This window comes from Pan paniscus, chromosome 12, assembly GCF_029289425.2.
Source record: "Pan paniscus chromosome 12, NHGRI_mPanPan1-v2.0_pri, whole genome shotgun sequence".
In the NCBI taxonomy this organism is placed as follows: Eukaryota; Metazoa; Chordata; class Mammalia; order Primates; family Hominidae; genus Pan; species Pan paniscus.
This window is the reverse complement of record NC_073261.2, coordinates 87,086,135-87,106,202: the sequence shown is the minus strand read 5'-3', so window position 1 is coordinate 87,106,202 and position 20,068 is coordinate 87,086,135. Positions and strand designations below refer to the sequence as shown.

Sequence of the window (20,068 nt, the reverse complement as noted above, 5' to 3'; positions counted from 1 at the left end):
CATTGTTAAAATGTTTGTACTACCCAATGCGATCTACAAATTCAATGTAATCTGGAAAACAAACAGCAACTTTTTTCTTTCAGAAATAGAAAAAACAATCCTAAAATTTAGAGAGAACCACAAAGAACGCCAAATAGCCAAAACAATCTTGAGAAAAAAGAATAAAAGCTGGAGGTCTCACACTCCTGGTTTCAAAACATATTACAAAGCTACAGCAATCAAACAATATGGCACTGGCATAAAGACAGACATATAGACCAACGGAATAGAGAAAAGAAAACCCAAAATAAACACATGCATATAAGGTCAAATCCTCTTTCACAAGGATGCCAAGACTATGCAATGGGATAAAACAGTATTCAACAAAGGTGCTGGGAAAAACTGGATGGCAGCATGCAAAAGAATGACATTGGACGGCATCCTACATACACAAAAAATTCAGCTTTAATTTATTAAATACTTGAATATTAATTAAATACTTAAATGCAAGGCCTGAAACTATAAAACTGTTATAGAAAAACACAGGCCAAAACATTCATAATATTAGTCTTGGCAATTATTACTTGGATATGACATTAAAAGCACAGGCAACAAAAGCAAAAACAGACAACTGAAATTCCACCACTAAAAAGCTTCCGCACAGCACAAGAAACAGAATTAAAAGACTACCTATGGAATGTAAGAAAATATTTGCAAACCATATATCTGATGAGGGGTTACTAGGCACTCCTACAATGCAACAGCAAAACAAAACCCACCAAATAACTGGATTCAAAAATGAGCAAAGGGCTCAGCGCAGTGGCTCATGCCTGTTATCCCAGCACTTTTGGATGCCGAGGTGGGTGGATCACCTGAGGTCAGGAGTTTGAGACCAGCCTGGCCAACATGGCAAAACCCAGACTCCACTAAAAATACAAAAAAATAGCTGGGCATAGTGGCAGGTGTCTGTAATCCCAGGTATTTTGGAGACTGAGGTGGGAGAACTGCTTGAACCCAGGAGGTGGAGGTTGCAGGGAGCCAAGACTGTGCCACTGCACTCTAGCTTGGGCAACAGAGTGAGACTCTGTCTCAAAAAAAAAAAAAAAAAAGAGCTATGGTTGAACGGGTGATGGATATATGAAATAGCTTGATTTGATCATTTCACAACATACATATGCATCAGAATACCATGTTGTAAACTGTAAACAAACAGTATACAATTTTTGTCATTTACACAGTAATCATACTGGGGATTTTTTTTTTTAAGAGCTAAGGACTTGAACAGAAATTTCTCAAAAAAAGATATACAAATGGCCAACAGATCTATATCAAAAGATGCCCAACATTACTGTCTTCAGGGAAATGCAAATCAAAAACATAATGTCACTTCTCACCTGTTCAGATAGCCATTATTAAAAAAAAAAAAAAAAAAAGAAGACAATAGCAAGTGTTGTCCAGGATATGAATACCCCCGTCCACTGTTGATGGGAATGTAAAATGGTGTAGCCACTATGGAAAACAGTACAGAAGTTCCTCTAAATATTAAAAATAGAAATGCAATATGATCCAGCAATCTCACTTGTGGGTATATACCCCAAAGAACTGAAATTAGAATCTCAAAGAGACATTTGCACTCCAGAAAGCAGAATGGTCATGGCCAGAGACTGGGGGAAGGAAGAATTAGGAATTGCTGTTCAATGTGTAAAGAATTTCAGTCACACAAGATGAAAATATTCTAGAGCATAATGTATAACATAATGGTTATAGTTAACAATACTGTACTAAATATTTAAATTTGTTAACAGAATAGGTATCATGTGACGTTTTTACCACCATTGATAAAAAGAGACAAACTCTAAAATATCTGAAGAGATTTATTTTGAGCCAAATATGAATGACCAGTGGTCTGTAATACAGCTCCAAGAGATCCTGAGAACATGTGCCCAAAGTGGTTGGTTTTACACATTTTAGGGAGACATAAGACATCAATCAAAACGTGTAAGGTGGGCCAGGTGCGGTGGCTTACGCCTGTAATGCCAGCACTTTGGAAGTCCAAGGTGGGTGGATCACCTGAGGCCAGGAGTACGAGACCAGCCTGGCCAACATGGTGAAACTCCATCTTTACTAAAAATACAAAAATTAGCCAGGCGTGATGGCATATGCCTATAATCCCAGCTACTTGGGAGGCTGAAGCAGGAGAATTGCATAAACCCAGGAGGCAGAGCTTGCAGTGAGCCAGGATGGTGCCCCTGCACCAGCCTGGGCAACAGAGAGAAACTCTGTCTCAAAAAAAAAAAAAAAGAAAATGGGTAGCAGAGACCAAGGTTTTATCATGCAGATGAAGCCTCCAGGTAGCAGACTTCAGAGCTTTTGTCAGACCTATGAAGTGCCAGACTCAGTTAATTCTCTCCTGGATCAGGAAAAAGACCTGGAAAGGAAAAATGAATCCTCTATAGAATACAGATTTCCCCCACAAGAGACGGCTTTGCAGGACCATTTCAAAATATATCAAAGAAATATACTTGGGATAAAATACTTCTATTTCTTTCAGGGCCTGCTATCTGTCATGTGATGCTATACTAGAGTCAGGCTGGAATTCTGTGTCTTATTGCTATAAAAAGTCTGTTCACTAGTCTTAAGATCTCTATTTAAATGTTAATGTTGGTCAGCTGAGCCTGAATTCCAAAGGGAGGAGGGTATAATGAGGATGTCGGAGTCTCATTATGATGGTAACATCATGGCCTGAACTAGTTTTTCAGGTTAACTTTGGAATGCCCTTGGCTGAGGAGAGCCTCCATCAGTCGGTTGGGGGGCTTAGAATTTTATTTTTGGGTTACGCCATAGTAATTTTTAAAATGTCCGATAGCTAAGAGAAAAATGTAAGCTTAGACTACGAAAAATAAACAAGGTTTCTCATGCCACTGTTATGGGTATTTCACTCTCAAATCTTCCCATTTCCATTCTATTTTAAACACAGAGAAGTGAGAACATACATCTACGTTACATGTAAAAGTGTTTTAAAGTCAATTTCAAATTAAGTTTTAATTTCATGTGTGGTGTCATTCAAAATACATAATTTCTAAACTCCATTTCATATGGTAGAAACAATAAATGAAATTAACAGTACTTCAGTTGTTCATGAAAGGAGTCAAACTCTGTAAAATATTTGAAGAGATTTATTCTGAGCCAAATATGAGTGACCAATGGCCCATGAAAGAGTCCCCAGGAGACCTGAGAACATATGCCCAAGGTGGTCAGGGTACAGCCTAGTTTTATACATTTTAGGAAGACCTGAGGCATCAATCAAATACATTTAAGATTTACATTGGTTTGATCTAGAAGGGTGGGACAGCTTGAAGCAGGGTGGTGGGGTGGGGGTGGAGGTGGTGGCTTCCAGGTTAGAGGGAGATTTTTAAAATCTTCTGATTGGCAATTGGTTTAAAGTTATCATCAATAGAAAGGAATGTCTGGGTTCTGATAAGGGGTTGCGGAGACCAAGGTTTTATCATGCAGATGAAACCTCCAGGTAGTAGGCGTCTCTTCAGACGTAAATGTTTCAGACGAAATTTCAGACGAAATGTTTCTCTTGAGATGTAAGATCTGTACTGATGTTAATACCAGTCAGCTTTCCCTGAATTCCGAAAGGGAAGAGGGCGTAGTTCCACCTCTGCTTCCATCATGGCCTGAATTTTTCAGGGTAACTTCGGAATGCCTTTGGCCCAGTGGAGGGGTTCATTTAGATGGTTGGGAGGCCTTGGAACTTTATTTTTTGGTTTACACAGTAATCTATGGCTAACATTCCAACTTCTCTTAAGTTGTCAATTACTGTGTCAAACTACTGGAGTACCAGGAAATACTCTGAAACACTATATTAAATTATCAGGGTATCTTGAAACCCACTGGCTAATCTTTAAAAAGATAAGAAATTGGCTTAAGTAATTACAACATAAAATTAGAAAAAACTTTTCTAAAACCACAGAAGCAGCACCCAACTTTGAATTTTTGAAGAAATATTAAAGCCCTGATCAATAACACAGAAATACAAAGGAAGTATCTAATAATCCTATTGATTCCTAGTTATTTCAAAACAAATGAAAAAATGATTAAAACAGCAATATTTGTATTTTTTTCAGAAATGAGAATGAAGAAAACAACCCTTCAAATACTTCACCTCATAAAAATAACTTAGAGTCTATTTATTTGTTTGGCTATATTTTAGTAAGTGTTCTTGATTAATGTTTAAGATAAGTATCACTTACATTTACATACATTGTTACTGAATGGCCTTTGAACTTGGGTTCCACAAAGCCAAGTAGAAATTCCCTTGCTCAAACTATCTAAACAAAAAAAGAAGCCAGGCACAGTGGCTCACACCTGTAGTCCCAGAACTTTAGGAAGCTGAGGCAGGTGGACTGCTTCAGCCCAGGAGTTTCAGACTAGCCTGGGCAACATGGTGAGACCTCATCTGTAGAAAAATTAAAAATAAGCTGTGTATGGTGGTGTGAGCCTGCAGTCCCAGCTACTTGGGAGGCTTAAATGGGAGGACTGACTGAGCCTGGGTGGTTGAGGCTGCAGTGAGCTGTCACTATGCCACTGCACTCCAGCCTGGGTGACAGTATGAGACTCTATCTAAAAAAACAAAAAAAGAAAAGGAAAAGGAAAAAAAAAAGAAAGAAACCATGGCCCTGGCTCCCTAAAAAAAAGTCTTACTCTAGAGCTGGGCATGGTGTTGGAAGCCTGTAGTCCCAGATATTTGGGGGACTGAGGTGAGAGTTTGATCCAAACTGGGCAACATAGTGAGACCTCAACTTTAAGATAAAAAGAAAAAATGTCTACCCTAATGCTGTGTTTCCCAATTCTGTTTTCCTAATGCCGCTCCCCAAGAAATTTTAATACCACAGATATTCTGCATGTTTATGTATTATGCATATATACATACATATATCTGTGCTTTGTACATAAAAAGAATTAAGATTTTTTTCATCCCAAAGAACCAGTTACACTCCTTTCTTATTTTAAAGGAATATTTGAGAAAACATTCTCTAGTGCAAACGGATTGCGTCCAGGTAGTCAGGGAAGGAGGGCTTAACTTGAGCTTCCTGACCTATGAACCTGTTTGGTCTCCTTTTCTTACCTGGATCCAGCTCTTTTGAGAGCCAGGTTTACCCGAGTGGTTCTGATGGAAGGCCCAAAATAAGGAAGGTACCCGTAACTCAGGACTGAATTTCTAGTGAAAATCCTCTGGAGTATATCGCGCCCCCTGCCTACTAAAAATTATGGCAGCAACCCTACAGTTTCTATATGTAAAGTAAGTATTATAGTAGACTCAAAAAATGTTTCTGGAGTAAGGACAGAAAAAGGAAAAATAGAGCACGGTGTAGATTTTAAGGGAAGTGAAGAATACAATGGGCAAAAATTTTTCTGTTTTTATCACGCCCACCAACAAGAACAATGACATATTGTTTAAAATAGTTTTAGCTGGACACAGTGGCTCATGTTTGTAATCTCAGAACATTGGGAGGCCAAGGCAGGACAATCACTTGAGGCCAGGAGTTTGAGACCAGCTTGGGCAACACAACGAGACCCAGTCTCTACAAAAAAAACTAAAAAATTAGCTGGGTGTGGTGATGCACACCTGTTAATACCAACCAGTAGTGAGGCTGAGGCAGGAGGATCGCTTGAGCCCAGGAGTTGGGGCTGCAGTGAGCTATGATCACATCACTATACTCCAGCCTGGGTGACAGGGTGAGGTCCTGTCTCTAAAAGAAAAAGAAAAAAAAAAATCCCAAAAAAGAAAAAAAGTTAAATAAAATAGTTCTAATTTTAGACGTTTTTAATCTCTCAACTTTCTGTTCTCTCACCAGATCTGATTTAAAGATAATTTTTTTTAGCAGCTCCTGATCTATTCTTGAGGTTACATAGGCATAAACCATAGCTGTATAAAACTCATGAAAATGAGTTTCTAAAATCAAAACAACAAACCTATTCTTCCCATAAACTCAATTTTTACATATATCGTACCTCTCCCTTATCCCTTGTAACCTATCAATCACGTTTTAAGTTCTATCCACCCTAAAATCTCATGCAGTCACCCCTTCCTTCCCTCTGCACATAACTCAAGCATGGCTGTCACAACAGTAACATGTCTTCTTACCATCAGGGCTTCTCTCCCATCTGCCTGTGTACACTGAATCTGCCTACAGTTATACTCTGACCATGTTATTAACCTGTAAAAACAAACGAAATCCCACTGTTTTACAGGGTAAATCTAAACCTTTGGGCTAGTTTTTTTTTTTTTTTTTTTTTTGAGATGCAGTTTTGCTCTGTCACCCAGGCTAGAGTGCAGTGGTGTGATCTTGGCTCACTGCAACCTCCGTCTCCCAGGTTCAAGTGATTCTCCTGCCTCAGCCTCTCAAGTAGCTGGGAATACAGGTGCGAGCCACCAAGCCAGGCTGATCGTGAACTCCTGACCTCAGCTGATCTGCCCGCCTCGGCCTCCCAAAGTGCTGGGATTACAGGCGTGAGCTACTGGGCCTGGCTGCTTTGGGCTAGTATTTAAGGCTTTCCATAAACTATCATCAGTTTTCCACTTCTTATTTCCCACCATGCTCACATAGAGCATACTACTCTAGACAAATCAAACTACTACTTCCAAACAGGCCTAGTACTTTCATACTACCTTTGCTTTTATACTATCCTCATGTGGAATACCCTCCATTCTCTTATTCTACTAGCAAAATCCTAGCCAGTCTTGAAGGCTCATCGGAAGTTTTACTTCCTTATCCCAAGGGAAGTGGAACTCACAGCTTCTATGGAACCCACCAAATATAAGTTAGGCTATATCAGCCACTCTGCACTATGTGTATTCTTTCACACAGCATCCTACCTAGATATTCCCAACCCAGAGTATTTCGGAGTAAATAGTCAAAGGCGGATCTTCAGTGACCCATGAATTAAGTCTTTCTAGTCACAGCCATCACCGTTCCTTACTGCCAGCACCACCACCTACATATGCACACACACTCTGCTCAATGGGTTCTCCGTAGTTACGCTGCTACTTACATAAACATTCTAGTTTTCACATTGGATAACAAGTTACTGGAAGGCAGGAACCATATCTCCGTATCTTCCTTCTAACTAAATTAAGTGCTAAATAAACATCCTTCAAGCCAAATCACTGGTCATAAACAGAGGACTGAGAATAAGAAATACATTGCAGATAAACAAAACAAAAAGTCCTTTGTCAGTTGCTTTTTTATTTTGGAGCATTATTACCTTTCAATGTGTAAATATTCAATCTCTCCAGCTCAGTCAGCCTCAAGTCATAGTATGATTCTAATATATTTAAGAGTGGCTAAGCAATCCATGATTAACCTTTGAAGAATAATTATCATGAATGATGTAACAACTACTCTATTCATGATGGCAATAAACACAAGGCAGCACTGAATAAGCATATGGTGGCAAGGGATCCACAAAAACACTCAAGGGAGATGGGAAAAGGCACCAGATAAATCATATCCCCAATGTTTCGCCACTCTATGATGAAAGATAAGGAGGCAGAAAGCACCTCTACTACCTCTCAGGAGAGAAAAAACTAATGTCAAAGGCTGGCAGGAGAGAATATTCCATAACATTTAACTTTGGAGGTCCATGAAAAAATAGTGGAATAAGGTCTTATTGGTACTTTTTTGCACTTTTAAAATTTAGCTTTACAATTTAATGCATGTTGCTCTCACGGAAACAAAGCATAATACCCTATTTTCTCACTACAAGTTTCTCTGTATATCAACCTCAGTAGTTTTCATTGTGTTGGAAAAGGAATGAGTTTCCCCATTTAGAAGAGTTTTTCCTATGAGTTGCTACCTAATGAATCACTGTTATCTATCTGCATTTGTATCATATTATAATAACTAGTGCTGCAAACAATACCACAAATGAGTATAAGTAACTTTTAAATTCTGACTTTAAATCACAAAAAGAAAAGATTCCAGATCTATAACTTATTTATATAATAACACCTTATCAGAAATTGAAAATAAAGCCCCAAAGAATATATACATAAGTTCTATTCTACTAGCAAGCTCTGCCATAGCTCTCATCTTGATCCATTTTTAATTTTTTTTTTCCAAATAAGTCTCAAGAATTGGCAGTGTTCTAGCCGGATCAGCCACAGACCACAGGAACAAACCCGTCATCTGACAAATTCAGGTTTACTGACCCATTGCAATGAGGAAAACCACACGCCAGAGAAATCTTGGGGCATCTCACCAAAAGAAAAGATAAGAGTTTTTGTAATATTTTGAATAAAATGGAATTGAGGTGAAATTTAAATGAAGTGGTGTTTTGATAGGCTTAGAGCAAAGGAGAGCTGTATGTAAAGCGGCAGACTTCAGGATTGGATTATAAAATGAACCCAAGGTTCTTTTTCCTTATAAGCAACAAAGTTAGGATGGATGTGAACACTGTCTCTTACCTGAAGCTCTGCCATCTGGGGTGTAAATCAAGACTGCTTCTCTATGTCAGAGTGACTTAGATTCTCCAGGAAAGAGTGGAATGTTTAACTTTTGCCAATACACGTTGAATTTCCCTAATTCAAAAATCTGATATACACAATGCTCCAAAATCCAAAACTTTTTGAGCACTGATGTGACGCAAATGAACTAAATTCTGCAATCAAAAAACAGAGTGGCTGAATGGATAAGAAAATAAGGCCCAATGATCTGTTGCCTACAAGAAACACATTTCACCTATGAAGATACACAGACTAAAATAAAGGGATGGAAAAAGATATTCCATGCCAATGGAAACAAGAAAAGAACAGGAGTAGCTATATCAGAAAAAAAAGATTTCAAAACAGAAACTGTAAGAAGAGCTAAGAAGGTCACTACATATATATCCTCTCTCTCTCTCTCTATATATGTATATATATATGTATACATACACACACATCTATCTATATACATCCTCTTGCTGAATTGATCCCTTTATACATATAATATATATTACATATATTTATATATTAAATTTTTGTAGAGCATTCAGACAAGAGCGAGAAATAAACGAGCATCCAAATTGGAAAGGAAGCAGTCAAATTATCCTTGTTTGCAGATTATATGATCTTATATTTGGAAAAATCTAAAGACTCCACCAAAAAACTATTAAACTGATAAATTCAGTAAAGCTGCAGGACACAAAATAAATATTCAAAAAGTAGTATCATTTTTGTATGCCAAAAGTGAACAATCTGAAAAAGAAATCAAGAAAGAAATTCCATTTACAATAGCTACAAATAAAATAAAATAAAATACCTAGGAATTAACCAAAAAAATGAAAGATCTCTACAATGAAAACATAAAACATTGATGTAAGAAATTGAAGAAGTCACCAAAAAAAAAATGGAAAGATATTCCATGTTCATGGACTAGAAGAATCAATATTGTTAAAATGTCCATACTATCCAAAAGAATCTAAGGATTTAATGCAATTCCTATCAAAATATGAATGACATTCTTCACAAAAATAGAAAAAATTATCCTAAAATTTTTAGGGACCCACAGAAGATCCAAAATAGCCAAAGCTATCCTGAGGAAAAAAAAAAAGAAACTGTAGGAATCACATTACCTGACTTCAAATTATACTACAGAGCTATGGTAACCAAAACAGCATGCTGCTGGAAAAACAGATACATAGATCAGTGAACAGAATGGAGAACCCAGAAATTAATCCAGACATGTACAGTGAATGCATTTTCAACAAAGATACCAAGAACATACACTGGGGAAAGGACAGTCTCTTCAATAAGTGGTGCTGAGAAAACTGGATATCCACATGCAGAAGACTGAAACTAGACCCCCTTCCTCTTACCATATACAAAAATCAAATTAAAATGGATTAAAGACATAAATCTAAGACCTCAAACTATGGAAATACTACAAGAAAACATTGGGGAAAATCTCCATGACACTGGTGTGGGCAAACATTTCTTGAGCAATATCCTACAGGCACTAGCAACCAAGCAAAAATGGACAAATGGGATCACATCAAATTAAAAAGCTTCTGCATAGCAAAACAAATAATCAACAAAGAGAAGAGACAACCCCATGAATGGCAGAAAATATCTGCAAACTACTCATCTGACAAGGGATTAACAACCAGATTATATAAGGAGCTCAAACAACTCCACTGGGGAAAAAACCCTAATTCAATTTAAAAATGGGCAAAAGATCTGAACAGACATTTCTTCAAAGACATAAAAATGGCAAACAGGTATATGAAAAGGTGCTCAACATCACTGATCATCAGAGAAATGTAAATCAAAACTATACCATGAGATATTATCTCCCCTTATTCAAAATGCCTTTTATCAAAAAGATAGGCAATAAATGCTGGTGAGAATGTGGAGAAAAGGGAACCCTCCTACACTGTCAGTAGGAATGTAAATTAATACAACTACTATGGAGAACAGTTTGGAGGTTCCTCGAAAACTAAAAATAGAACTACCATACAATCATGCAATTCCACTCCTAGATACATACTCAAAAGAAAGGAAATGAGTATATCAAAGAGAGATCTGCACTCCCATGTTTACTGCAGCACTATTCACAATAACCAAGATTTGGAAGCAACCTAAGTGTCCATCAACAGATGAATGAATAAAGAAATGTGGTACATATATACAATGGAGTACTATTCAGCCATTAAAAGGAATGAGATCCTGCCATTTGCAACAACATGGGTGGAACTGGAAGTCATTATGTTAAGTGAAATACACCAGGCACAGAAAGACAAACATCACATGTTCTCATTTATCTGTGGGAGCTAAAACTCAAAACAATTGAACTTAAGGAGACAGAGAGTAGAAGGATGGTTACCATAGGCTGGGAAGCTTACAGGGCTTGGTGGGGGGGTAGAAGGGATTTGGAGATGGTTAATTGGTACAAAAAATTAGAAAGAATGAATAAGCCCTAGTATTTGCAAGCACAACAGGGTGACTTTAGTAACAACAACAACAAAAAATCCAATCATACATTTTAAAATAACTAGAAGAGTATAACTGGTCTGTTTGAAACACAAAGGATAAATACTTGAGATGACAGATATCCATTTACCCTGGTGTGATTATTATGCATTGCGTGTCTGTATCAAAATAGCTCATGTAACCCAGAAATATATATGCCTACTATGTACCCACGAAAATTAAAAATGGCTCACATCTGTAATCCCAGTACTTTGGGAGGCCCAGGCAGGCGGATCATTTGATGCCAGGAGTTTGAGGCCATCCTGGCCAACATGATGAAACCTTGTCTCTACTAAAAATACAAAAATTAGCCAGGCATGGTGGTGCATGCCTGTAATTCCAGCTATTCATGAAGATTGCTTGAACCCGGAGGCAGAGGTTGCAGTGAGCCAAGATCACACCACTGCCTGGGTGACAGCGCGAGACTCTATCTCAAAACAATAAAAAATTAAAATTAAAATTAAAAATAAATTAGGCCAGGTTCGGTGGTTCACGCTTGTTAACCCAGCACTTTGGGAGGCAGAGGCGGGTGGATCACCTGAGGTCAGGAATTCAATACCAGCCTGCCCAACACAGTGAAACCCCGTCTCTACTAAAAATACAAAAATTAGCCGGGCGTGGTGGTGCACCCCTGTAATCCCAGCTACTCGGGCAGCTGAGGCAGGAGAATCACCTGAACCTGGGAGGCAGAGGTTGCAGTAAGCTGAGATCGGGCCACTGCACTCCAGCCTGGGCAACAGAGCAAGACTCCATCACAAATAAAAAAAAAATAAAAAAAAATTTTTAAAATTTTTTAAATTTAAAGCTGCATAATTAAGATGAGAAGCAACAGTCAGACACCTTGGAGTAACTTCACATTTAAACAATTTGGTCAAAAGGTCTGCGTAAGTTTTTATTTTGCTTCAGGTTCAAATTGCTTATCAGCTGTAAAAAAAGGAAAAAGGAACAAACTCTAGACAGAAATTCTTAAAATCCAACATGTTGCACTAGACTATTTCAGACTTAATTTTTGTTTCCAAAAAATGGAAGACTAGCCATCAAAAACTCTAATTTAGGCCAGACATAGTGGCTCATGCTTGTAATCCTAGCAGTTTGGAAGGCCGAGGTGAGAGGTCGCTTGAGACCAGGTATTCAACAGCAAACTGGACAATATAGTGAGACCCTGTATCTACAAAAAATAAAAATTAGCTGGGTGTCATGGCATATGCCTGCAGTCCTAGCTACTTGGGAGACTGAGGTAGAAGGATACCATGAGCCCAGGAGATCAAGACTGCAATGAGCCACGATCATACCACTGCACTCCAGCCTGGGCTACAGTGACACTGTCTCTTAAACACACACACACCCCTCTACCTTAGAAAAATGTGAGCGTAACACCACTCGTGAAGTAGTTCCCTCCTCCATACCCCAAATAAAACCGGAGTCTACTCAGTTCTCCAGAGATATCTATCAAGTCACCAAAGAATATATTACATGATGCTACAGCAAGGCAATCAGCAAAATCTGGACTAGGGGGGAACTTTACAGGATAAATGATCGAGTTACTTCCACAGAAAATTGCAAGGAAAAAAGATAAAAAGAAATTAAGTGGGAACCTATAGATATAACGTAGCAACTATTTGCTAAGTGTAGGTCTTATTAATAAAGAACTGTAATGTTGTTAATGGTTTTAGTTATGTATCTTTAATAATTTTATTAAGGCATATGTTTAAATTGGATAGTTCAGCAATTTCAAGTGTATAATTCAATGGTGCCTTTAGTAAATTTACCAAGTTGTACAACCATCACTAGATTATTCCCATAAGACCCTTCACGTACAATAATTGTGAGTCCACCCCGTCCCCAGCTCACCAGATTAACTTTCTGACACCACAGATTTGCCTTTTCTGAACCTTTCACATGGAATCATACAGTATGCAGTTTTGTGTGTCTAGCTCCTTTCACTTAGCACGTTTTGGTCACCTATGTTACAGCATGCTATCAGCAACTTGTTTTTATTGTTGAATAGTATTCAATTGTATGAACACAACATATTCATTCACCAGTTGATGGGCAGTTAGACTGTTTCCAATTTTGAGACATACTGTGAATAATGCTACTATAAACATTTGTGCATGACAATCATTGTGTCGGCAGATATACAAGAGTAGAATTGCTGGGTCATTATGGCAAATTTATGTTTAACACTTTAAGGAAGTGACAAACTGTTTTCCAAAGTGGTTGCACCATTTTACATTTCCACCAGCTGTGTATGAGGGTTCCTGTTTGTGATTACACTTTTTGAGTATTTATACTTTAGGCATATACACAGAAATACTATGGGCTGGAATTTTATGATTGAGGGATCAAAATAACTGGTGGCGGGGGGAAATGGGTAGCTGTAATAGATGAAACATATTTATGGTGATAACCTTTGTTTTCTCTGGGTGGCAGAATATGAATGATTTTTATTTTTTTCCTTTTGTATAGTTGTATATTCTACTTTTATTACATTGATCAATATACACATGGCAGTGTCCAAGACTGACAGTGCAACAACTTGAACATTTCATGAACAGAAAATAATTGACTTGAACAGTAAGCTTTTTCAAGTTTTTAATTTTTTAAGGAAATTTTAAGATGTACAGAATGAGTACTATGTGCCAGGCCCTAAGCTCAGTGCTGGGGGCACAAATTTGATTAAAACTTAGAAACAAAGAAAGGCAAGTCTAGAATGACAATATAGCTATGGTCAGTGCTACAGCAGAGCGAATCACTCAGGAGTCATCTTAATTAGACCCAGGGTCAGGCAAGGCTTCCTGAAAGAGAAGGTTTCTTGAGGGAATGATGTATACACAAAATACTTCTCATTAGAACCATTTCATTAAGTAACACAGTCACTGCTTAATGATTAAAAATGAAGGCCCTGCTTTAAATGCCAAATTTCTTTTTGTAGCTAATATTTCAACAACTTCAAATATCCTTCTTAAATTTCTTATGAATTGAAGAGTAGGAGATTCAGAAAAAAGATAAACATCTTGTCTTGTGATGTTTAGAATATAACGACTACATAAAATCTGTAAATATGTATAACTGGAAAATTTTTTTAATTCATTTTATTTATGTGTGGTTTGATCACAGTCAATCAGCACATCCTTAAATTTTCATTTTAATATCACTTCTAAAAAGTTTATTGATGCTCTAAATAAGGGGTGAGCAAACTATAGGGAAAGAGGGAGAACTGAATATAGACACCATACATGACCTGCAAAGTCTAAAGTATTGGCTATTTGGCCTTTTCTTTTTTTTTTTTTTTTAAACAGAAAAAGTTTTTCCACTCTTGCAAAGTCTCTGAATGGATTTCTGTTCATACTGGAGCTAAAACTTGTTTCACCAATAAACTCTTATTATCAGCTTGTAAGGAAGAAGTCATCAGAAAGGCACTAACTGCTGTGGTACTCGGTCTAGACACTAGCACAATTATAGACTTGCTTATGGTGGGAAGGAGAAAGAGTGGGAAAGGGTTTCTAAGAGAGAATAAACAAAGAGTGAGTAATTAGCTAAGAAAAATGTGGGTTTTGAGGGAAGTAGGAGGAATTCAAAGAACATAGTTGAAGCAGACAAAAAATACGGAGTAGCCTTAAGGGGCTTTACAATAAGCTGCTCAATTTGGTAGACAACTGCTGGGATAGCAATGAAATACAGAATGTGGAAGCTAGATCTCCTGAGAAAAACTGAGACTCAGAGACATGAAGCTATTTGCCCAAGTTCACAGAGCAAGGGAGTGGGAGACAAACTGAACTACAACTACCTAAATTTCAGTTCTGTTTTTTCCACTACATCACACTGACACCACAAGACGTTAGCCTGGAAATAAACCACTATCAGCTTGTCACAAGTTAGCTCAACTGAGTTCAGAAAGAACAAAGTCTTTTCAGGAGTTCCCCTTCCTCCCCCAATTATCAGTTACTTTTCAGGGAAGAACTGAGCAAGGTGTGTTGTATGCAGAACTTGAAGAAGTGGAGGAAAGGGCATACAAGCAGCTCTATTTATCCCAGATGTTGGGGAAAACAAGAGAATGTTGACCAAACATCATTAAAATAAGCCTTAAGATATCCCATGGCTTTCTAGCAGTAAGAAAAAATGAATTTCAAACAATTTACCTGGTTCCAATTTTATTACTTTAATTGCTGCTAATTCACCAGTGTTAACATTCCGTGCCTAAAAGAAAGAGGAAAAAAGGATTATTGTGAAGAAAGCTTTCATAAAAAAGTGTATAAAATTTCACTTTAGCTTACTGTTTTCAGTTATATAAAAATATTTTAAAAGAAATGCAAATGTAATTTATATTTACAAAACAAATAGTTTTTCCTTCACAATAAATTTCAACATTTATGTATAAATTTAATATTGGCAAAACTAATAGCTAATATACACTTAGACGTTAGTACGGATGTGCCAGGCACTATTCTAAATGTTTTAATATTAATTCATTTAATCCTCACAACAACCTTATAAAATAGGTACTGATATTATTCTCATTTTGCAAGTGAGGAAACTAAAGGACATAGAACTCAAAAGAACTTAACAAGGTCATACAGCCAGTGAGTCGACAGTGCTGGGATTCAAACCTAGGCAGTCTAACTCCACAGTCTGAGTCTTTAAGTATTACACTGTATTGCTATTCATTCAAAGGCTAGTTGAACTAATTAACTAGCCTTATATTTTTTCATTTAAAAGCTTTAGGATATGAAAGGCTAACACAATTGTGTATATAATTACGAAAACAGGCCCCCTGCATCCTTTTAAACACACCTGATAGTACAGTCAAATACATGTAGTTCAATGCAAAACCTATTTTTGTAAGCCACATATTAAAAATCACTTTAAAAAATCAAATTATAGATTCCTGGCATTTACAACTGTATAATTATGTATATAAGTACACATAATTATATTATGTGTATTTATGTGTACATTTAACAATATATATTATATATAATACACATATAGATAAGAAGAAACTATATTAAAATGGCAGTAAGTCTTTGTCAATTTAAAATATTTTATAATTGGATCAGAACTTTCAATTTGATATTTTAAACTGTTAACTACAAATAATTTTCATACCACCAATGAAGAACAATACATGCCATTCCCTGATCACAGAAAGATCCATTCATGTGACCAGATTTATTCCTAGTTGCAACACTCTCTTATTAATGGATTGGTGAAAATCAGTGAATCACCTGGCAAGAGATGGTAACACCATTAACAGTGGAATTCTTCTAAGAATACTAGGGCACTAAAAATACCAGCCAAAGATCTAAGATATGAGACACCGCCATTGCTGAAAATATAAAATTTAACCATTTAACTCTAAGAAGAACAAAGATATTAAGAGATCTCATATAAATTAATAAAATTTGCAGGGAAAATTCATTTAAAAATTGTTCCTTCAAACAAAATCCCCATAACTAATAAACACTCAAGGCAGTACAAAAGAGATTTGAAGACTTATTTCAAATTAAACTTAATTTCCATAAAACGGGATAGATGTTTCAAATAGACAGTGCTGGATACTAGCTCCTTTCTCTAGGAAGAAAACATATATAAATGATGAAATAGAAATAAAACCAGAATATCATTCTGGCAGCATTCTGTAAAGGAGGTAGAGAGTATCTGAAAAATATTCAGGTATAATAGTCATAAAGCTTTTCAAGCACCATCACAACTACTTGCCTCTCCTCACACTTTGATATCTTTTCTCTGGTAGGATTCTCCTTTAGCATCTCCTCCAAATAAGACAACTGCCACCATTTAAAAATCATGCTATGGTTTTTTACTTACTGAGAAGAAATTCAGAGTATGGGTGATTCTACTATGGAAGAGCAGACAAATGTGAACTCAGAAAGCTAGGATGATTACAGCTGAGATTTTTGTTACCAATGACCACAGGAGGGCACACTCTCTATTTACAAGTTACACAGTGTTTGTCCAAAATGGTTGCTGTACACAATGTACTCTTCTAAAAATAGATTTACTAACACCAGCATATATTTAACAGAAAAATTATGACACTAACTACTGATGAGTGGTTTACCAAGGTCAATATTTCCTATAGGGTTGACTTATGAATACAATTATTTCAAGTGGTAAATCAGTCTAGAATTTCCTAAAGGCTAACAGTTTTTAAATTACAGTTTTTTAGGGTTAATTGAAAAAAACATAGAGCTAAAATGATTACTGTTCTTTTGCTTTCTATGATGTTAGAAATATCTTCCAATATGTAATTTATTTGGCAGTATTAAGATATTTCACAAAAAGGGGAAACAGACAATTGAAAGTCCTTAAGAAACTTCACTTCTAAGCCTTTCCTTAGTAAAATCCATGTTTATTAATAAAGGGTCTTTAAAGCTTTATGATTCACCAAGAATCTTGGTCTTCTGCCTAAAATAAGTCATATTTTGCTATCTCTAAATTGACTGTAGTCAAGGTTACACACAAAGGTAAATTTAAAAGTCAGTATTATCTCTAACATTCTGCAACTGCTATTCTTTTTTTCAATCACCTTGAGCAGTTTATTTTTTAAAAAGGAGAGCAAGATAGAAATTATAAAATATTAGCACGTATAAAGTTAAAAATTTTGAATTCAGAATATGTAACATAAAATGTTCATACTTGTGAAGGGCAGAAAACAGGATAAAATATTCTAAGCAGCTAGATCTAGTCTGCTGCAACACTGATCTGACCACCATTCTTCAAATGCTCCCACAATGATGTTCTCATCATGCTGTTCTTGACTTATAACTCTGCAAGGCTACACATCATTGCTTTAAAGACAAAAATCCAAATTCCCTGTCAGAGTATTTAAAGCTTTCACTAAATACAGCACTTTTTATAACAGCTTTATTGGGATGGAATCCACATACCATGAAGTACACCCTTTCATGGTGTATGATTCAGTTGTGTTTAGTATATTCAGAGTTATGTAACTGTACTAACTAATTTTAGAACACTTTCATCACCTCAAAAAGAAACCCCAGACCCATTCGCAGTCACTCCATATTCCTATGACTCTCAATCCCTGGCAACCACTAATCTACTTTCCATCTCTATGGATTTGACTATTATAAATATTTCATGTAAATGGGATCAAATAACACATGGTCCTTTGTGACTCTGGTTTCTTGCACTTGGTGTAATGCTTTCAGACTCATCCATGTCTCAAACTCATTTATGTGTTACTGCCAAATAGTATTCCATTGTATGGAAATACCATATTTGGGTTGTTTCTACTTTTTAGCTGTTATGAATAATGGTGCTATAAACATCAGTGTACACATTTTTGTGTGGACCTGTTTTCAATTTTCCATTTGAATATCTTCTTTGGAGAACTGTCTATTCAATTCTTTGTCCATTTTAAATTCTTTTTAAATTGTTACTTGTAAGAGTTCTTCACATATATTCTGGATATAAATCCCTTATCAGTCGCATGATTTGCAAGTATTTTCTCCCATTCTACATGCTTTCATTTTCTTATGGGTATCCTTTGAAACACAAAACCTTTTCATTTTGATGATGTCCAACTTAACTAATTTTTGTTTCTTGAATTTTTAGTGTTGCAGCTAAGAAACCATTTGCCTAACCCAAGGTCACAAATACTTTTTTCCTATGAGTTTTTTTTTCTAAGAGTTCTAGGTTTTATAGTTTTCTTAAATTTACGTCTATAATCTGAGTGAATTTTTATACTGTGTCAGACAGGGCTTCAGTTTCATTCTTTTGCCTGTGGATATGAAATTGTGAAATACTACATTTTAATCTGGCCCCCATCTATATTTCTAGTCACTCCCTAACCTGTACTTTATCCTCTGGCCAAACTAAACAACTTGCTATTCCCCAGAGCCATCCATGCTTTGTTCCAGCTCCCTCCCCTGGCCTAACAGACATCCTTCGAAGCTCAGCTTAGGCTACCACCACTTCCCACAAGCCTTTTCCTGGCCCTGGTCTCACACCTTATTTCAGTATACATGTCCCCCACCACATACTCCCATAGGTTCTGGGTAACCTTTCTAAAATGGAAGTGGACTGGTGAGGAAAATCCTGCAGGTCTAGACCGATCTCGGCTTAGAGGGGCTCTTGGAAAGTACTAACTTTCAAAGCTGTACCAGAATTTAGTTTGATTCAGTGAGCCTTTCAGAGGTCATTCAGATTTGAACTAGTTTTGGAAAGAATTTTTCTGAGATGATTTCACGCAGACTGTGGAATTATCTCCAACTGTCAGAAAGGCATTCCTTGAGAGTGAACTGAGGGTTAACAACATATTCAAGCAGCAATCATTAAGAGCCAAAAAATGTGCTAGGTACAATATAAAGTGGGTTAGAAACAGTCATTATCAGTAAAACATCTGATCATCATCTACTATGTATTGAGCCCCTTGGAGTACTCAAACCTTACTATGTAGAAGGGCATGTCCGATGTGAATATGAATAAAAGTTCTGAGTGAGAGTTAACAACGTTTAGTCCTGGCTCTGCCAGTAACCAGCAATGGGATCTGAGCAAGTAATTTCCCTTGTGTCTTCTTCCTGACCCCTCTGCCCACAATTTAATAACATGAAGGTGAAGATAGGCTATTTCTAAGGTTCCTTCTAATTCTAAAAGTCAATGTTTATATCAAATAATTTCATTCTAAATCAAAAGATTCCAAATACTGAACCAGCTAGCCGGTTATATAAAAATCATATAAAGAGTTTAAATACAAAACAAAACAATAACAAAATACTGCTACAAATTTTGAATTCTAGGTCAAGCGATTAAGAATGGGACCCAGGATTCTGTATCTTAAGCTACTGAGGTACTGCTGATACACAGCCAGGTTTGGCGACCCAGTTTAAAGCACTATGTTACTGACTTTTAGAAAATGTAACCACCAACTTATAAGCCTGAAAAGGTATTACAGGAATGATGGCATGAAGATGTTACCATTTATGCAGAGGTTTGAAAAGATGGCCTGAATTAGGAAAAACATACAAAAGGGATGGGGAAAAGGGCACAGAACGAAAAGCATGAGCAAAGGCTTGGGGACAGAAA

The 20,068-nt window shown here is 36.7% G+C and overlaps 1 protein-coding gene across 6 annotated transcripts in view; it reads right to left on the bottom strand.

Moving 5' to 3' along the window:
• The window catches only part of MAP4K3 (mitogen-activated protein kinase kinase kinase kinase 3), a 188,011-nt gene that overhangs the window by 113,850 nt on the left and 54,093 nt on the right, over positions 1-20,068 (bottom strand). For 5 of the 6 annotated variants that reach the window (XR_004669789.3, XM_034952985.3, XM_034952986.3 and 2 more), the window contains exon 2: positions 15,142-15,199. The exons of the other annotated variant lie outside the window; for it this stretch is intronic. Coding sequence is in view for 4 of the 5 variants with exons in the window: in XM_034952985.3 (XP_034808876.2) it covers positions 15,142-15,199 (58 nt within the window). In the remaining variant the exon portion in view is untranslated. The remainder of the gene's footprint in view (positions 1-15,141; positions 15,200-20,068) is intronic. 6 annotated transcript variants of the gene reach the window in all.